The sequence below is a fragment of the Heptranchias perlo genome, chromosome 2 (assembly GCF_035084215.1).
Source record: "Heptranchias perlo isolate sHepPer1 chromosome 2, sHepPer1.hap1, whole genome shotgun sequence".
Lineage (NCBI taxonomy): Eukaryota > Metazoa > Chordata > Chondrichthyes > Hexanchiformes > Hexanchidae > Heptranchias > Heptranchias perlo.
In genome coordinates, this window is record NC_090326.1 from 138,755,931 (window position 1) to 138,775,459 (window position 19,529).

Genomic DNA, 19,529 nt, shown 5'->3' on the forward strand with positions numbered 1-19,529 from the left:
AAGCCCAGAGTAAAATTTATTGACCTCATTAAGATTGTGATTGCAGATTGCGACGCGCCAACTTACCTGCTGGGTTTCGCGACCAATTATCTTAACCCCCCTCCCCCACCCCGGTCCCTTCCCGCCTCCATGTTAAAATCATGCCCAATGACTCTCCTTCTATGTTGCAAACTTCTGTGGTTCTCAATGTACTTTAAAATCTGGGACAAGTACATTTGCTCACTTTTGTTAACAAAATTATGTAATATCATGAAATCCGTTTCCAGTGGTGTGTCACAGGGCTCAGTGTTGGGTCCTTTACTGTTTGTGCTATATATTAATGATTTGGATTTGAATGTAGGGGGCATGATTGGCAAATTTGCAGACGACACAAAAATTGGCCGTGTAGTTGATAGTGAAGAGGACAGCTGTAGACTCCAAGAAGATATCAATGGGTTGGTGGAGTGGGCGGAAAAGTGGCAAATGGAGTTCAACCCGGAGAAGTGTGAGGTAATGCACTTAGGGAGGGCAAACAGTAAAAGGGAATTCGCAGTAAATGGGAATATATTGAGAGGGATAGAAGAAGCATGTGCACAGGTCCCTGAAAGTGGCAGTACAGGTAGATAAGGTCGTGAAGGCATACGGAATGCTCTCCGTTATTAGCCAAGGTATAGAATACAAAAGCAGAGATGTACTGATTGAACTATATAAAACGCTGCTAAGGCCACAGCTGGAGTATTTTGCACAGTTCTGGTTAACGCATTACAGGAAGGACGTAATTGCTCTGGAGAGAGTGCAGAGAAGATTTACAAAAATGTTGCCAGGGCTTGATGATTGCAGCTACAAGGAGAGATTGGATAGGCTGGGGTTCTTTTCCTTGGAGCAGAGGAGGCTGAGGGGAGACTTGATTGAGGTGTACAAAATTATGAGGGGCCCAGATAGAGTAGACAGGAAGTTCCTGTTTCCCCTAGCGGAGAGTTCAAAAACTAGAGAACACAGATTTAAGCTGATTGATGGAAGGATTAGAGGGGACATGAGGAAAATCTTTTTTACCCAGACAGTGGTGGGTGTATGGAACTCGCTGCCCAAATTGGTGGGTAGAGGCAGGGACCCTCAACTCTTTTAAGAAGTACCTGGACCTGCACCTAAAGTGCTATAAGCTGCAGGGCTACGGACCGGGTGCTGGAAGGTGGGGTTAGAATGGGCACCCGGTTGTTCTTCAAGCCGGCGCGGACACGATGGGCCGAACGGCCCCCTTCTGTGCTGTATCTTTTCAATGGTTCTATGCATAAAATCAGACAATGCAGCTTCACTCATTTCTGATTACATTTTGACATTGTAGGTAAATCTTATAAATATGCATTGGTTGTAGGTAATGTCTTGTTCAATTTACTAAAAATTCGAATCCACACTTAGATTAATGTAAGGTAAGAGTGAGTAACAATATAGAATACGAGTTCATAAAATAATTATGAAATTATACTTGCATAAGGAAGTGTCTTCAAAAAAATGGTCCATTAACAACATACATGATCTAATTTGTTCAAGTATGCTTCTTTATCGATCAACCAAGGAATGGCATTGATGGCATCTATTTAAATATCTATGAGTTGGATCATTCCATCGAGAACAGCATGGATGCAGTAACCAACCATAGGGGAGGAGAAAAGGAAGGCAATAGGGAACTAAAGGAGATCACCGATGGAAAACACTGAAGCTTAACAACCTCTTCAGAATATTTATATTATTTAAGAATTCTGTAGATTAGTGCTGCTAGAGATAATTCCTTGCAAAGACCAACACACTAGTCATGATGGCTTTCAGTTATCTCCAAAGGAGACATTTGATTAAAACTATGCAAATTCATATTAACGTGACAAAATGTTTCAGACTACTAACCTGGATAATTAGATCTCTTTCTCTATGACAGTGGGCTAATTGGGCAGCTTCTTTCCTGAATTTTCAATAGCTTTTTTACCCCTTTACTAAGACCTAATTTTTTTTTTTAAATCAAGAGTTTTTCTGTGGTGATGAAGTGATTCCTGGTTAATTAAAACCTTTCTGGTTTATTCACCAACTGAAATGTTTAAAAATCCTCAGAAATACTTATATCGGAACTAATTTTGAATATGCTACATTATTGTACATGACAAATTTGTACTTTTTGAATGTCAGTACAGTAGAGCCTTCCAATGATAGATTTTCTTCCCACCATATCCTTATTCATGTTGTCAGTTTTTAATAAATTGGTTAATTGTTTAATTAAATCAATTTGAAAATATACTGTAACTAACTTATTCAAACAAAAGATTCAATTCATCAAAAATAAGATTAAGAATAAAAGTTTTATTCAGCTCATATAACTGGAAGAACTTTATTTTCTCAGTTTTATAACTCAGACTGAATTGAACATAGGTTTCGAATTTACAAGAATAAGCCGTACAAAAAAATTCAAGTCCAAAGTTCATCAAGCCTTGTTCAAACTAATTTTACCTGGAGTGCAGTTATTCATTGTCAATTTTCAAATTAATGCTATGAACAAATTAACTTAATGACTGTGGTCCATGTGAGGTTAACACGTGAGACCAGCCCACAAATGAGTAAGTCGATACAACTACTATTTAGGGTCAGTAATGACATTTTTCTGAACAATTAAAGCCACACATTAAGACTGTAAATAGTTTAATCTTCCCAATTGCGGATAGCAGCTCATCGTCGAAAAGTATTACTGTTATACAAACTGACGGGCAGGAAAAGACCATCTGGTCCATCAAACCAGCCCCACGCAGTCATGATGAGTGAAGCAACAGTATTAGACACCCCCTATCCACGAGCAGCCACGTGATCTCCCAGGAGAGACAATAACCAGATAAAAATCCATGGCCAATTAGGGAAAGAAAAACTGGAAAATTCCTCTCCGACCACCACGTAGGTGGTCGAAAACTAGTCCAGGAGGCCTCACTAACCATGCTTATATTGGCTGGTACTTCACCTACATTTTATAAGATGTGATCTCTACTCCAGTCAGGAACTGGTCCAGCTCTCCTTTGAAGGTTTATGGAGAGTCAGCACTCACTGCACAAGCTGGCAACTTGTTCCAAAGGTTTATTAACCTCTGGGAAAGCAAGAGCCACCTGACATCTAACCTCTCTCTACCCTCGGATAACTTCTACGCATGACCCCTAATCTTCCCCAATCTATTGAATTGAAATAATCTATCAATAGGAACATAATTTAGTCCTTCAACTATTATCTATACCTCATATCAAATCACCCCTAAGTCTAAGCATCTCTAAAGTGAACAGACCCACCTTTTAAGTCTCTCTGAGCAACTAAGGTTTTAAAGCTGGGAATCATTCTTGTGGCTCTTCTCTGAACTGTTTCTAAAGCCTCTATCATCCCACAATACAAGGGGACCAAAACTGGATGCAGTGTTCTAAATGCAGTCTAACCAAAGGTCAAAATGGTGCGCTTAGTTGTATACAGAATAGTCCTTTCAATACAATCTAATACCCTATCTGCTTTGGCCATGTTTTCTCTGCCATTGGTTAACGAACCTTTACAGAATTGTGAATTATAACATAAAGATCCTTTTCTTTTCTCAGCCAATTTCATGTAAAGTACAAATGCACTTGGTGTTGCTCCTGCCCAAATGCGTAACACTGCACTTATCTAGGTCAAAGTTTAATGGGCAACAAAATTCAATGTTTAAGATGTGATGGCATTTTTGATTGGAACCTCGGTTTAAAAAAAAGGGAATGCAAACTAATATTTCAAGTCTGCCACATGCACAATCTTTTGATTTTCTGCACTCTGATTTCTTTCTACTCAGTTTATTTTGCATTTCTTTTTTCCCCTTTTATTCCCTTCCTCCATGCTTCTCTCATTTTTGGAGCTTCTCCAGGATTCTACTTATTTCCATTTTCTCTTCATCTTATCCATTGCTGCTCCTTTAAAGCTGTTTTTATTTCAATTTAACTTGCACTAGAGAGTGTACAGCATGCAAGTTCAAAGGAAAAAAAAAAATCACCATGGGAATTTCTGTTTCAAATTGCCCGAAGTTATTGTACGAAACAGAGGCAAACTGAAACAGAAATGTACCACAGTGAAAATCCATTTTCTGCATAAAGAAACACCCACCAAATTGTTGCAAAGCAGAACAGTGAAGTAATCGACTCAACGAATCAACAAGGGGGCAATGACAAATGGCACAACCAAATGTATAGAAGGAATTAGGCACTACTGATCACAATGTGGATGTCAGATGAGAAAAGCACTCGGCTCAGTTGTTATTCCCCTTCCTCCACCGGTGACAAATAGCCTGTCGATACTCACTATCTACGGAGTCAAACAAAGAGTAGTGACTTGCAGGAGGGCAATCCCTTCTGTGGCACTACACCTCCGCAAGGATTCAATGCCTTCAGGATAGAAGATGAGGGAGGAGTGAAAACCGTTGGGAAAGAGAGAGGAAAATGTTGCGGCACATTACAGCATTAACAAATAATTGTGTGCACTCGAATATGCCATGGCCCTAACAAAAATACAGCAGGAAAACACCAATAGATTTCTAAAGTTAAAACAATTTCTGAGTTACAGAAACACGTTTTGTGGTTGTTGGTGCAATTTTGATTTGAACAGTTTAAGATCAAATACAAGGCATATTGTATCACCTTCCTCTTTTTTAAAGTTTTAGCTTTCAATACTGCTCTGCAACCACAAACTAAGGATCGCTAGTACTCACAGGTACAAGAGTTAGATTTTTCCCTCTCCATCTCTTGGAGGGATGGGATGGGAAAGTTCCTCAACTTCATTCAGTGTCTCTCTCAAATCCATTGCGAGAGGAACTGTGGGCATGAAACCAGGTCCCACCATTTCATGGCGATATATTTTAATCATATCAATACACTTCATCACAAGGCTACCTTTCCATGACAAACTTTTTGGCGTTCGAAAAAACTGGTGGTGAAGTTGGCAGGTGAAGAAGGGGTTAATACACAGGGCATTGCCAGACCTTCTACCAGTCATCTTATAGCATTCCAAGTCAATCTCAATCAGCTGTTCCACACTTGCAACGGTAGTTATCACAGATGTGCTCCATATTATTTTAGTCTCTTTCTGGAACAGTTTAGCAGTACAACAACTTTTCTACAAGGGAAATTGCATCAACAACTGCTGGTTACTATTGTAGCTAAATTTAGCGTTCACATAGGATATAAAACAAAAAGAAACGGGAAAATAATTTCCACACCAGCTTGAAAGAACAACCGCCTGAGCATATGATTTCCAGACTTTTTTCTCCTGACTTCAGCTTAAAACGTGGGCGTTTGAGTATTTCCACATGCTCCATCACTCTTAGCTGGCATAATATATCATAATGTGTCCAGCTGAAAGATATTCTTTTCAATGCCACTACAATATGGTTAGAAAATTTTGTTCTATAATGTCTGGACTGTTACATTTTGATGGTTTAGATCAGTGGCTATAGCCCTAAATTTCACATTTTCATTGTCATGGATTTCTGGAGTAAGAGATTAGAGATCTCATTATAATGATGCTGGTTACATTCCACTTCCAGAAAAATTGCCCGTTCTCATGTATTTCGCTAATACATCCACACACTAAAAGGTCGTGAACATATATTTCTTTCAGAAACTTTCTAAACCAGATGAGAAATGGTGCCTGTTCGTCACCCCTGTGGTTTATGTCATCTGAAGTGAGATTATGTTACAACTTCCTAACACTCCCAAGCCAAGCTATTTTTCTATTTGTATTCCAGCCGTATAGTTTGCATGCATACGTTATTTCACAACTTCTGATCATTTGCCCTTTGAGAGCTGCAGTAACATTTCTGCACCATAATAAATCAAAACTCTAACAGCACTGACTGGCACTCTAGGCGAAATCGATGTAGGAGCATTTTAAAAAGGATTTTAGTATAATTATTAACGGAAGAAAGTGTCGATACTCTCAGTATGTTTAAATTGCAGCTGTGATATATTTAGGATGGTTTAGGACCATCCTAAATATATCACAGATAGGGGATTAGTTAAATATAAATTGCCTCGCATTGCAGTGAATGGGAGTACCAGTGTGCCGTGCCACAGAGATGGGGGGCAGCTTCATCTCTGTTGAGGTACCAATCTCATGCTACTGTAGTAAGTAGATGGATGAAACAGATTTATTCAGTAGTGTTTGTTTTTTTAGCTACAGCTTTATTTTGTTATTAATGAATAGCAGTACCTCTTTCCATGTTAAACTACAATCATAAAATCGACCAATTATCCAGGGAGGGGAGAGAGCTCTTGCGCACATTGGAAATAAAATTATTATTTCAAGATACTTTTATTCTAATTATGTTTTGTTGATACTTTCAGCAAATCTGTCTGCTACATTCAACTTGAAAAATCCACTGGAACTCCAACACTACAACCTGTAGCAATCAATAAGCAGAACTATCTATTTATCCATCTTCATCATACAAACTCCTGATACATTCAGAGGGTATTACATTTTAGTTCTTACAGGCTCGAAGCTCAAGCTTTTGCACCTCAAAACTGGAAAAGACACTGATTGTACTTCGAATTGACAGGAGTTTTTTTTCCTCTTCCATCCCCTTAATCCCCATCAGTTCATGTTACATCTTGCACTATATCCCCCAACAGCTTACACTGCACTTGGCTGTACAATGCCTACTCGTGACTGGCATTTATGCATGCACTACCATCTGTGTTGCTTGGTGACAGACAGCATCTTTGGAGCACTACCCACATTTAGACTCCTGGTTCATACCCTCCAGGGGATTTAAATCACACTGTGCATTGTGAAGGAGAATTCTCGCAAGATCAGGGATTTCTGCCCATGGTGTGCAATGGTGTCCAATCCCCTCGAGCAGCAGCAGCAGCAACTGACTCTATGGGGAAGGGATGAGAGAGCCAACGTGAACTAGGTGTGGGGGTGGGGGGAGGCAAAAGGGTGCCAGTGTGACCTATGGGAGGAGAAGAGAGAGAGAGAGAGAGAGAGGCTGCCAACATGAAATTAGGGGTGTACAAGTAGGAAATGGGAAAAGGGCGGAGGGAAGTAGCATTTGAACTGAGGAATGGAAGAAGAGTGCCAGCATGAACTGGGGGAAGAGTGGGAGAGGGTGAGGAGTTTCAGCAGTGGAGAAGAGAAAGATTGCCAGCTTGAATTGGGCCAAAAGGAGAAGAATGCTCGCATGAACTGGTGTAAGGGTGAGGAGAAGAAATACGTCAGCATGGATTGGAAGAGAAGAGCGCCAGCATAAATGGAGAGGATGGAGGGCAAGAGGATGGAGGGCAAGAGAAAGAGGCAAGGAAGAGAGCATCAGAATGAACTTGGTGTGAGGGAGTGATGAGTGACAGGATGGACTCGGATGATGTGGGGGAGAAGAGTGCCACCATGAACTGGGGAGCAAAGTGCCGTCATGTCATTGTAACCAGTGTGTATTTAAAGAAAAAAAACAATGTCAGGTTTAGTAACAAAGAGTAATGAGAGAAAATCATTGTAATTTTTGGCCGCACTCTTCCACTATACAAGTGATGGAATGTTGAATGCATCTGCAGCCTGTGTCCCAGTGCAGTTTCAATGTAGCTACACAGGTAATGTCACAGGTTTATATTCAGGTCTTTGTTGTCAGCTTTTCTGAATTGTAAACAATTTTACAACACCAAGTTATAGTCCAGCAATTTTATTTTAAATTCACAAGCTTTCGGAGGCTTCCTCCTTCGTCAGGTGAACGATGTGAAAATGAAATCCTCGAAATGAAATCGCATTTATAATTCACAGAACAATGCTTGGTGAGTACAGACAGTTTTTTCAACTGCCCGTTGCCAAGGCCATCAGTGTGCAGACAGACAGGTGTTACCTGCCAGGTCTCACAGAATATACAAATCACCAAAAAAAACAACAAACAAAAAAAAACAGAGATAGAGAGGTAGAAACATAGAAAAGACAGCAACTGACCCGTTATATTAAAAACAGATAACATTTGTTCGCTGGTGGGGTAACGTGTAGCGTGACATGAACCCAAGATCCCGGTTGAGGCCGTCCTCATGGGTGCGGAACTTGGCTATCAATTTCTGCTCGACGATTTTGCGTTGTCGTGTGTCTCGAAGGCCGCCTTGGAGTACGCTTACCCGAAGGTCGGTGGATGAATGTCCATGACTGCTGAAGTGTTCCCCGACTGGGAGGGAACCCTCCTGTTTGGCGATTGTTGCGCGGTGTCCGTTCATCCGTTGTCGCAGCGTCTGCATGGTCTCGCCAATGTACCATGCTCTGGGGCATCCTTTCCTGCAACGTATGAGGTAGACAACGTTGGCCGAGTCACAGGAGTATGAACCATGCACCTGGTGGGTGGTGTCCTCTCGTGTGATGGTGGTATCTGTGTCGATGATCTGGCATGTCTTGCAGAGGTTACCGTGGCAGGGTTATGTGGTGTCGTGGACGCTGTTCTCTTGAAAGCGAGGTAATTTGCTGCGAACGATGGTCTGTTTGAGGTTGGGTGGCTGTTTAAAGGCGAGTAGTGGAGGTGTGGGGATGGCCATAGCGAGGTGTTTGTCCTCATTGATGACATGTTGAAGGCTGCGGAGAACATGGCGTAGTTTCTCCGCTCCGGGGAAGTACTGGACGACAAAGGGTACTCTGTTGGTTGCGTCCCGTGTTAGTCTCCTGAGGAGGTCTATGCGATTTTTTGCTGTGGCCCGTCGGAACTGTCGATCGATGAGTCGAGCGTCATATCCCGTTCTTACTAGGGCGTCTTTCAGCGTCTGTAGGTGTCCATCGCGTTCCTCCTCGTCTGAGCAGACCCTGTGTATTCGCAGGGCCTCCATAGGGGATGGCCTCTTTGACGTGGTTAGGGTGGAAGCTGGAAAAGTGGAGCATCGTGAGGTTGTCCGTGGGCTTGCGGTAGAGTGAGGTGCTGAGGTGCCCGTCTTTGATGGAGATTCGTGTGTCCAAGAAAGAAACTGATTCTGAGGAGTAGTCCATGGTGAGCTTGATGGTGGGATGGAACTTGTTGATGTTATCGTGTAGTCTCTTTAGTGATTCCTTGCCGTGGGTCCATAGAAAGAAAATGTCGTCGATGTATCTGGTGTATAGTGTTGGTTGGAGGTCTTGTGCAGTGAAGAAGTCCTGCTCGAACTTGTGCATGAAAATGTTGGCGTATTGGGGTGCGAATTTGGTCCCCATGGCTGTTCCGTGTGTTTGGGTAAAGAACTGGTTATCGAAGGTGAAGACATTGTGATCCAGGATAAAGCGGATGAGTTGTAGGATGGCTTCCGGAGATTGGCTGTTGTTGGTGTTGAGTATTGATGCTGTCGCAGCGATGCCGTCATCGTGGGGGATACTGGTGTATAGTGCCGAGACGTCCATCGTGGTGAGAAGTGTTCCTGGTTCAACTGGTCCGTGGGTACTGAGTTTTTGTAGGAAGTCTGTAGTGTCGCGACAGAAGCTGGGGGTTCCCTATACGATGGGTTTCAGGATGCCCTCGATGTATCCAGAGAGGTTCTCACACAGGGTTCCGTTGCCTGATACGATAGGACGTCCGGGTGTGTTGGCTTTGTGTATCTTTGGGAGGCAGTAGAAGTCTCCCACGCGGGGAGTACGTGGGATGAGAGTGCGTAGGATGCTTTGAAGGTCTGGATCGAAGGTCTTGATCAGTTTGTTGAGCTGGTGGGTGTGTTCTTTGGTCGGATCTGTGGGTAACCGTCTGTAGTGTTCCTGGTTGTCCAGTTGTCGGTATGCTTCTTTGCAATAGTCCGTTCTGTTCTGTATGACTATGGCTCCTCCTTTGTCCGCTGGTTTGATGACGATGTTGCGGTTGGTCTTGGGAGCGTTGATGGCGTTGCGTTGTGCTCGGGTGACATTCTGGACTGTCATACGTTGCAGGAAAGGATGCCCCAGAGCATGGTACATTGGCGAGACCATGCAGACGCTGCGACAACGGATGAACGGATCGCCAAACAGGAGGGTTCCCTCCCAGTCGGGGAACACTTCAGCAGTCATGGACATTCATCCACCGACCTTCGGGTAAGCGTACTCCAAGGCGGCCTTCGAGACACACGACAACGCAAAATCGTCGAGCAGAAATTGATAGCCAAGTTCCGCACCCATGAGGACGGCCTCAACCGGGATCTTGGGTTCATTTCACGCTACACGTTACCCCACCAGCGAACAAATGTTATCTGTTTTTAATATAACGGGTCAGTTGCTGTCTTTTCTATGTTTCTACCTCTCTATCTCTGTTTTTTTTTGTTTGTTGTTTTTTTTTGGTGATTTGTATATTCTGTGAGACCTGGCAGGTAACACCTGTCTGTCTGCACACTGATTGCCTTGGCAACGGGCAGTTGAAAAAACTGTCTGTACTCACCAAGCATTGTTCTGTGAATTATAAATGCGATTTCATTTCGAGGATTTCATTTTCACATCGTTCACCTGACGAAGGAGGAAGCCTCCGAAAGCTTGTGAATTTAAAATAAAATTGCTGGACTATAACTTGGTGTTGTAAAATTGTTTACAATTGTCAACCCCAGTCCATCACCGGCATCTCCACATCATGACAGCTTTTCTGAAGCTATTGGTCTGTATTGCAAGTTTTACAGGTTGGCATGTATGTGATATTTAACAGTACAATATCTCATACCAATAGTCTTACACTGAACACAGACATACTTAACTCTTGTGTCTGAAATCTGGCTGTTCAAGGCACACATTTTAGTTTACTACATGTTCTACCACATCCCCCTATTAATTTTCTGACTTTTCAGCCTTTCCCAAATGGTACGAGCGAATGCCCAGATAAAAAGATGCAATTCCGTGTTCCAACTTCTAACTTCTACAAATTTCTATGTATTTCGAAGGGACACCTGCTCCAAAATTGCTGTCATTCTTGTATTGGCCACTAGGAGATGCAGAGGACACACCCAGCAAATTTCCTCTGCAGGATTTACAGTCTGTGCCTTCCTGAAGTTGCATGAAGGAGATCAGGAAATTGCCGTGTGAAGAATTTTGGCAGTGAACTTGATTCCCACCACCCCATAATACAGCTTGAATATTTTAAAATGATGAGAGATTTCAGAGCTGGTGTGCCACAATCTGGAATCCCAGTACGCATTGCCACTGAATATTGGGTTGCTGATTGCCCTCCCCAATCCTGCACTTCTCTGAATTCAACTACCTTGATTGGGAAATGCTGAGCAGAGTACAGGTATTTCCCACAGGAAGCAAGCAAAAATTGAACAGTTATCTCCAGGACATTCATATGTACCTCCTAAAGCAGGTCATGTATCTACCCTCTACGGGAAAAGTTCATATGTGCCCTCGGAATACCAAGGACAGGGAAGAGGGGTAGGGGGAGAAAAATAGCGGGATTCTTGCATTTTATTTTTTTTTTTAAGTTGTAAAAGACTCCGGTGGTCACAGGGTTAAAGCTCACATCTCTAATAGACAAATTCAAAAGAACAAACCTGTTTCTATGAGCCTCTATGTGATGCAATATTTCAAGCATTTATGTTGCAGATAAGTCAACCAGGATCAATGAATATGGAGGGGGAGGGGGAGTTATGTCACAGAGATGGTTACAGGCTCGAGTCTTTTATATTTGTGCAAGAACAAAAAAAAATGATCGAAAAGGAATTTGTTTATACTACAGGTTTAAAAAAAGTGTTCAATATACTGCTGGGAAGTGTGGAATATCATTTTTCTGTATTATCTGCAGTTCATGAATGGTGCTTAGACCAAACCTTGAACTTGTGTCCATGGAACAGTTTTATTATAAGAATTTGGTCTGATGATTTCCACGGCTTTTGAACGTGTCAGCATCGCATCAGCCTAGCCATAATGCTTAAAGCACAAGTCGAATCAAAGTCATTCCTGTACTCAGTCAAATGTTAATGTTTAATGTAGTTTATTAAAATGTTAAATAACAATTTAAACAAAGGCTTTAAGAGTGCTGGCAATATTTCTGAAATATCGTTAACAACCCACAGGAAGAAAATGTGAGAATACTTTAAGTGTGCTAAGGATAATATGAAATTTTAATATACATTACACTGTACTATATTCATTACTACAAATTGGGAAAGATGGCATTTACATTATAATACATGTACTCATTTTTAAGGATATGTTTAAAGAAGGGTTTTTACTGTTTCTCAGAGAAATAGAGTGAGGAGATAGACATGCTGTTTAACAGAGATACAGTAAAGTAAGAGACATTTTTCAATGAACGTCAGAAAGATTTCTACTCAATATCATACAAAATGCTCATCAGAGAGCATGTCGTTCACAATAGATTATACGGGTAAACCTGAAAATAAATCTTGGTACATGAGTTTCTCTCCTTCCTCTTTTGCTTTCTTCTGGTTAGATATTAACATACTACATACTGTACTATGATTATCAGCACCTTGCTCATGCAAAGTAATTGCTCTTTATGAACATTTTAAGAGTGTCAATACTTCACACATTACAGGTCACACATCAAAGTGTCAAAAATATATATTTTTATAAAGCCTCTCATTTCATGTTAAAAAAAAACTTCCCTAACCACCAGAAATTAAGTGTGACTTGGAACCAAAAATTTGCAAACTTCCCTTACTAACAACAATTAGCCTGGAATTATCCTCAGAATTTATTTAGACCACTTCCCCACAGCGAGTACCTTTAGCAGTGGCTTAAACAGGACAGGCAGGTTAGGAGTTCATAATGTCAATTATGCTCCAGACCACTGGTCAGCAATGCTACAGGAGAACAGTTTGTTTATTAGAAGCCTTTTCACTTCTCAAATCTCTGGAGATTATCAGAGTAAGTCGCCACCTGTGTGTTAAATCCCTTACAGTAACTAACAAGTTCAACTGGGGTTTTCTTGCAACCTTGAAATACTTCTCAAAGTCATCATCGTATTGATGGGAAAAGGCACAGACAGACCTTTTCGCATTTACAACATCTCAGCACGAGCACCTAGTTTGGGGACCTGCACTTCTTTCCAGGTGACGACTTTGGGGCAGCATTGCAGAACACACAATTTCTCTCTACTACAGCAATTTGTATGCTAGAGTTGATACTTCCTATTTAGTTTATACATTCCTAGGTAAGAAATTGACTCCTCTGGCAGGATGGGGGAAGATGAAAGAAGGCTGGCAGTTATTAAACCTCAAGCAGCTCTTTCAATGAGATTAGGTAAATTGTCCATTTGTATCTAACGTAAGCATGATCATGTTCACCTTCCCTTAATAGCAAAGTGGGTTACTTGGCTTCTCGTTAAAAAAGATATTTTGAATTTTACATGGGAAATGAACTGCACATGATTTCTTTTTCCACAGAATTTTTTTTTTAAAAAGAACTGCAACTAGAATCTTTGAATGCATTCCCCAATTCAGCAAATATTTCAGTGACAGCAAACAGACATATTACCAGCAACTTCTCCAGAACTGAACATTTCCACCCATTGGTATGACTGAAGACCTAATGCAGCACATTTTTCACTCAGCTAATGGTCCATTGGGGGAGTGGGGGAAGGGGAGGAAGCACATGATGAACAAATAACTATCATTGCCACTCTTCACTTACACGTGTACCATCTGGTCCACTGTACATCGGAAGATAATAATTAAGGACACATTTGCAAACTAAGCACCTAAAGATAATTAGCAAGCTATTTACAAATAAAGATGTTATAAAGCACAATGACATTTACAGAGCAGCCAGTTTTTAAAGGCCCTTTAATTGCACCATTGCTGAGCTGTATGGATCACACAGCTACCATACTGTTGTATTGTATTTTAGAGAGCCACTTCATATACTCAATGATATAAATAGATATATTATACTCCAGATGGTTTGGAAACTTTCAATGTCAAGATAAAATATGTTCTGTTCTGAAGATGGTCTCCAAACACATAAAAGTATTACAATAATTCCTAATTTAAGTTCAAGCATCACAGTGGATGGTGTCGAAAAAAGTCATGCCTTTTTTGCGTTTTTGGCAAATATACTCTCAACCACATGCTACTTTTGCCAGTACATTTATGTAGATCTGTGTGGAATTTGATAAGAGATTTCTGCAGCCAAATATTGAATGGAACGACAAATTTCTGGCCAGGAAAGATAAATTGAACGTAATGGTTTAGTAAATAGTTCCATTTTAGTTATGGTGCTAAGAACTGTAAGAAATCCAAACTGCTCATCACCAAGTACAGTCAGAACATGCATCTGCAGAACCATTTTTCTAATTTTAGTGTTAGATGTTCCACAGCAGTTGGTGTGGCTTAAAACACAGAACTCTTACCAAGTCACTTGGTGCCTGCATCTGACTGGATTCTTTTTTCTGGAAGTGAAGATAACAAAGAATAAAAACACAGGGCATAAGAGCCACTGGCATGTGTGTTACACAGATGAACGCAACGACAAAAGTATTCACGGGCATCTTTCACATTATCTGTTTTACAGCTGAGACCAATTACTACTGTGGAAAGAAAAGCTCCTAAAGCCTTTAAAATGTCAAGATCCTTCCTTTTTTTATCACACGAAGAGCAATGGCTTTAAAGGTTTTATTTGCTGCCTATTACTTTAAAAGGAGTCAGAGGAGTTGAATAAGATGTTGCACTTACATTTATTTTGAGTTTATTTTTGTTATATAAAATAGCATTTGAGATCATGTCCTTCAATTATTTATGGTTTTACGTCAATTTGTGGTCATCCAGATCAGGAACAGCATTTGGAATTTGGCTCTGGTGGCTCAAAGTTGAAACTAAAACGTTTGTTTGCCAGTTAGTCAAACTTTGCTTCAGGAGAAATAATGGAAGTATATTCAAACTTTGGTCATCTGAAGCTAAAGTCTGTAGGGCTGAACACTTGACCCTTGATCCATTATAACCTATCAAGTTGACACTGTGGCAAGCATTGCTGGGGAAAACTGGATCAGGCAGCAGAAGCACTCAGAAGCAAATTCTACCCTCTTCTTCCAGCATCAATCCAAAATGGGAAGTCTGCTAATGGAGAAGGCTTTCTTCTTCCTATTTATTTAGAAATGGGGAACTCAAAAATAACATACAGCTTTTAGTACTTAACTGATTAGTGACTTTTACGTTTCATGTTAGGAAGATCATCAATTTGTATTTAAATTATCATGTGTCACTTTGTATAACAGATATGTTATGCATTAAGGATTTGTCAAAATACATTTTTTATATATAAGTTTTAAACAACAAACTATAAGTTATCAGTTATTCCCTCTTCAATTCACTTCCACCATGGTAGTAAAATGAACATTTAATAGGTTTTAAACAAAACGATGACAAATGGCAACTAAGAAGGACTGTTAGAAAATTCTCAAAACCAAATAAAAACATTTAAAACTAGAGCACGCAACAAAAGAACTCAGTAAAATAAGTATGTTGCTCAGCATGACAGCTCTGGAACTCCAGTGCTGGATACACTGGCTAAAGAAACAGGTTCAAATCCCAGCTGTGATTGGGACTCGTGATTTGGGACCCCCATGGTCAAGTTTCACTGGTTCTCAGCTGTGCTGCTGGATGGAGTAGCTCACTGCACCAGAATACTGCATCTCGAGGGGAGGGATCATTGGCAGGGGTGTATGCTGCTTTGAAAAGCATATCTTTCATCCACTGGCACAGAAAATGGCGAGCACAAATCTTTGGCTCAGACTATTATGTCTTCTCGGCTGAAGGAGGACAGCATAGAGGCAGTAAATCAACAGAGATGGGAGGTGTAAAAGGATTACAATTTTTTTTCACAGCCTGCCAGTCCTGCAGGACAATTAAACAAAGAATACTTCCTTATAAATATGAAAAAGACGGCAATGATGATCGGACCTTTTCTAATGAAATTGCTCCTGCATTTCTATTTATAAACATTAGCATACAAGAATTAATGCAGTCTAGAAGCATGTGGGGAATTGGGTTATTTCGCATCCACACATTCTCACATCACTTTTATAAAGCCTAGGAAACAAATATAGTTGAGGTATTGACAATAATTTCTGAAGTTCACTTGTTAAGAAAATATCTGTGTGGGTTTGACTTGTGGTCTTAACTCAACGATGGTTTTAGTTGTTCTTATACCATTCAATTGACTACACATCAAGCATTTTTAGACCACCCTTTACTTTGATTAGCAAACCTAATAGAAACCTTACCAGCTTTCCAAGAGGTTTACCACGACAATAATTATGGACCTACCCAATATATATTTGGCTACTTGAATTACAGCTCAGTGAATGCCTCTGCACTGGCAAAATGTCAGCTATACAAATATAAATTTAACTTCATTATAACGAACACTACAACAACAACTTAATAGTGTTAACCAGCATACAGATTTATACTTGGTCAGCAGAACAAAGGGTGAGACCCTCAGTCACTTGTCATGCGCTTAATGAAAATACTGAACCAAACCCTCGAAACATGTTAGTTTATGAAAACATGATAATCAAATATGAAATCTTAACACCCACTCGGACATTACTGCTTTGACCTGGCTTCAAAAGCTGTGGTGAAGGAAAGATCCTAACGTGGTAACAAAAAGAATGAGAGCCCCCAGTGGCTGGAGATGAATCCCACCATCAGCAAACACTCAAAATACAAACAGCTCCCGATTATTCTAATATTTCTCCAATTTGCCAGGTGTTCTACGCACCAGCTCCCGGGGGAGGAAAGTTTCTTCTTGCCGGAGGACCAGCAGACTGACGGTGCCACCCATCTTAGTATTCCTCAGCAGGGTCACCACTTCCTCTTGTATTTTTCCTGTTAGATCGACACCATTTACCTGAAATTACAGGAGTGAGTCATCACTAACTTTGATCCCACACATACAAAGACAAGATTTTGGCAGGACACTGAATGCAGTAGGTTAACAATTTGATTGTTGAATCTGTTCTACAGATTTTAAAATTTGTATGCATCTTTTGAAAAGAAACTATTTCTGACATATAAGGAGGACTAAAATGGAACTAGAATATAGTGGGAAGAATCCGATTCTCATTTCCCTGCTTCAATAACTAATTCATTAAGGCTCTGCTGGCCACAAATCACACACCGACCAGCTGGAAACTCCACTGCTCATACGAGATCCTATCCTCCAATATCTATGAATTATATTCTATGTTGGCTACATCTCAACCTCTCACTAACTATGAATAACAGTTCACCACTGGCTACTATGGCCGTACAATCATTAAAAAATCGTATTCGTGTTAAGAGCACTTGCAACCTAACAGGTGGATTGATTGCAGCCCTTCTTACAAAACTGAATTATCCAAACGGGAAAATTAGATAGAACTACATATTACTTCATTTGCAGCATCTTATTTGATAAACAGAAGTACCACAATTTAATATTTTTATATTCTCATGGAAGAAGAAAATCTGTCACAGTCCTTAAAGGAATCATTTACAAGTCTAGCACATTTTTCACACTGTGGCTAGAAAACTGTTGATAATTAAAACGAGCTGTTACAGTTAAAGTATCCACTATTTAAATGTGAGGTTTTTTTTAAAACAGTAATGCCCACTTAGCATTAACTTTGATAAGTTGTCTTCTGTTTGATACTGCATTATCTACAATCTCTCAAAACAGTCGGTATCAAAGTAGAAGCTTGATTAGAATCACTAGGATCCCTTTTCAGTTGAACCACTTCAAAATGATTTGAACCCTGTTGTACCACAACTTGATTTCCAGCCAAGTCCCTAAAAACTGACAAGATAACAAAACACATCTAAATAGCAGAAGTGCAATGCCAGCTGTGTATGGCTCTGCAGGAACAAGGAGCTGGATTGGTAGCATTTTGCTCAACAAATTGAGCTTTTATTCAAAACATATGGGAGAACCTTACCCTAAAATTGAAAAGGAGCTCTCCTTTATTAAAAAACTAACAAAACAACACTTTTTTTCTTTCTTTATGGAGTGAAAGTTCAATGGGACTTCAAAAGTTTTTTTTATTCTCTTCACGGTGATTTCTTAAATTCTCCACTATTCGTAAATGCTCCAGGGCATTTGCATGATTGATCTTGGACCTCCATCAGCTGAAGCAAAATTCAACTGCTGAGTTGGATGGGAATCTCCTTATACTTCAGATTTGTATTCCTGAGAATTTTGAGTTAATCCCTTAATTGACAGGTGGAGGTGTTTGAAGTTTGCTTTGTAGTTCAATCTTTTGATGTATTTGTCTGATTCCTGAACCCTACCAATTTGAGGTCATCTGAGCTCCCATTCCTAAAGGATCCCCTCATTTTACAGGATTGTGACCCCATAATACAGAAGATGAGAACGAATGTGAAAAAAACATAAGAAATTGAAGGATCTCAGTCCATTACAGCTTCCCTGCCTCTCTCTCATCTAATCTGTTTCATAAATATCTATCAGCTCCTACTTTCACAACAAAAGTCAGGGAATACTACCAGAAGGAGGACTTTCATAAGAGGAGACAATTTCACAATGCAGGGGTGGCTGGGACAGCCCTGCCTCCCGATAGCATTCCATGAATCATTGTGAGAGCAGGAGTGGGCAGACAGTTAAACAGTGCAGGAGGCAGATTGGATAGGAAAGGGATTGACAACCAGACTAGGTGAATAATCGGGCAAGGGGGATTGTGGTTTGGCTAACATTGGGCACAATTAAAGGAGGAGGGGGCCGTGACAAGAGAAAACAGAAGAAAACTTAAACAAGAAGAAAAGAAGCTCATATAGATGGAAGCAACACAGAAAATGAAAACAGCAAGCAGGAATTTGGGAAGCAAGAACAGTATGAGAGCAAACAGTACATTAGAAAGATTACAATATACATAATGTTAGGTTAAAAAAAATCCTGTACAGATAAGAGCAAAAACACAAGGAGAAAGCATGGAAACAGTTTGATTGTTTCTCTGCTTTTTATTCTTGGTATCTCACTTGTGTTTATTTTGGAGTTGTACAAACTTACACATTTTCACTGGAATACAGAGTATTAGAGTACATGCTGCTTTGTAAGTTACACAATACATACAGATAGGTTTACATTAAAAAAACGTAGGAACAGAAGAACAAGGAAAAGGTGAGATCGGTAGGAATAGGCTGATCAAAATAAAAGAGCAGCAGGTTGTATGTCTGACTCCAAATATGTTTCTGATGAGTGGTTCATAATTCACTTTGTGGCACAACACAATTTTATGGTGCTACTCAACTACAGGTACTGGTTGGAGATCAGTACCTACTTGGAGTGGTGCAAACATGCAATGCTGAGATATACATTGCTGAGGTATACATATATCGCACAGGCACCGTAGTGTAGTAGTTGTGTTGGTGGAATAGTAATATAGAGGCCTGGACTAATAATCCAGAGAACATGAGTTTAAATTCCACCATGGCTGTTTGAGAATTTGAATTCAATTTTTTTTTTAAATCTGGAATTAAAAAGCTGGGATCAGTAAAAGCTGTCGGATTATTGTAAAAACCTTTAGGGAAGGAAATCCAGTGACTCCAATTCCACACTAACATGGTTGACTTCTCAATGCCCCCTGAAGTGGCCTAGCAAGACACTCA

General features: G+C 40.3%; 1 protein-coding gene across 4 annotated transcripts in view; it reads right to left on the bottom strand.

Annotated features, from left to right (window-relative positions):
- The window catches only part of LOC137344561 (partitioning defective 3 homolog), a 735,052-nt gene that overhangs the window by 249,037 nt on the left and 466,486 nt on the right, over positions 1–19,529 (bottom strand). For all 4 annotated transcript variants that reach the window (XM_068007624.1, XM_068007617.1, XM_068007634.1 and 1 more), the window contains exons 11-12: positions 16,651–16,779; positions 14,282–14,320 (exon numbers count right to left, since the gene is read on the bottom strand). In XM_068007624.1, coding sequence (XP_067863725.1) covers positions 14,282–14,320; positions 16,651–16,779 — 168 coding nt within the window. The remainder of the gene's footprint in view (positions 1–14,281; positions 14,321–16,650; positions 16,780–19,529) is intronic.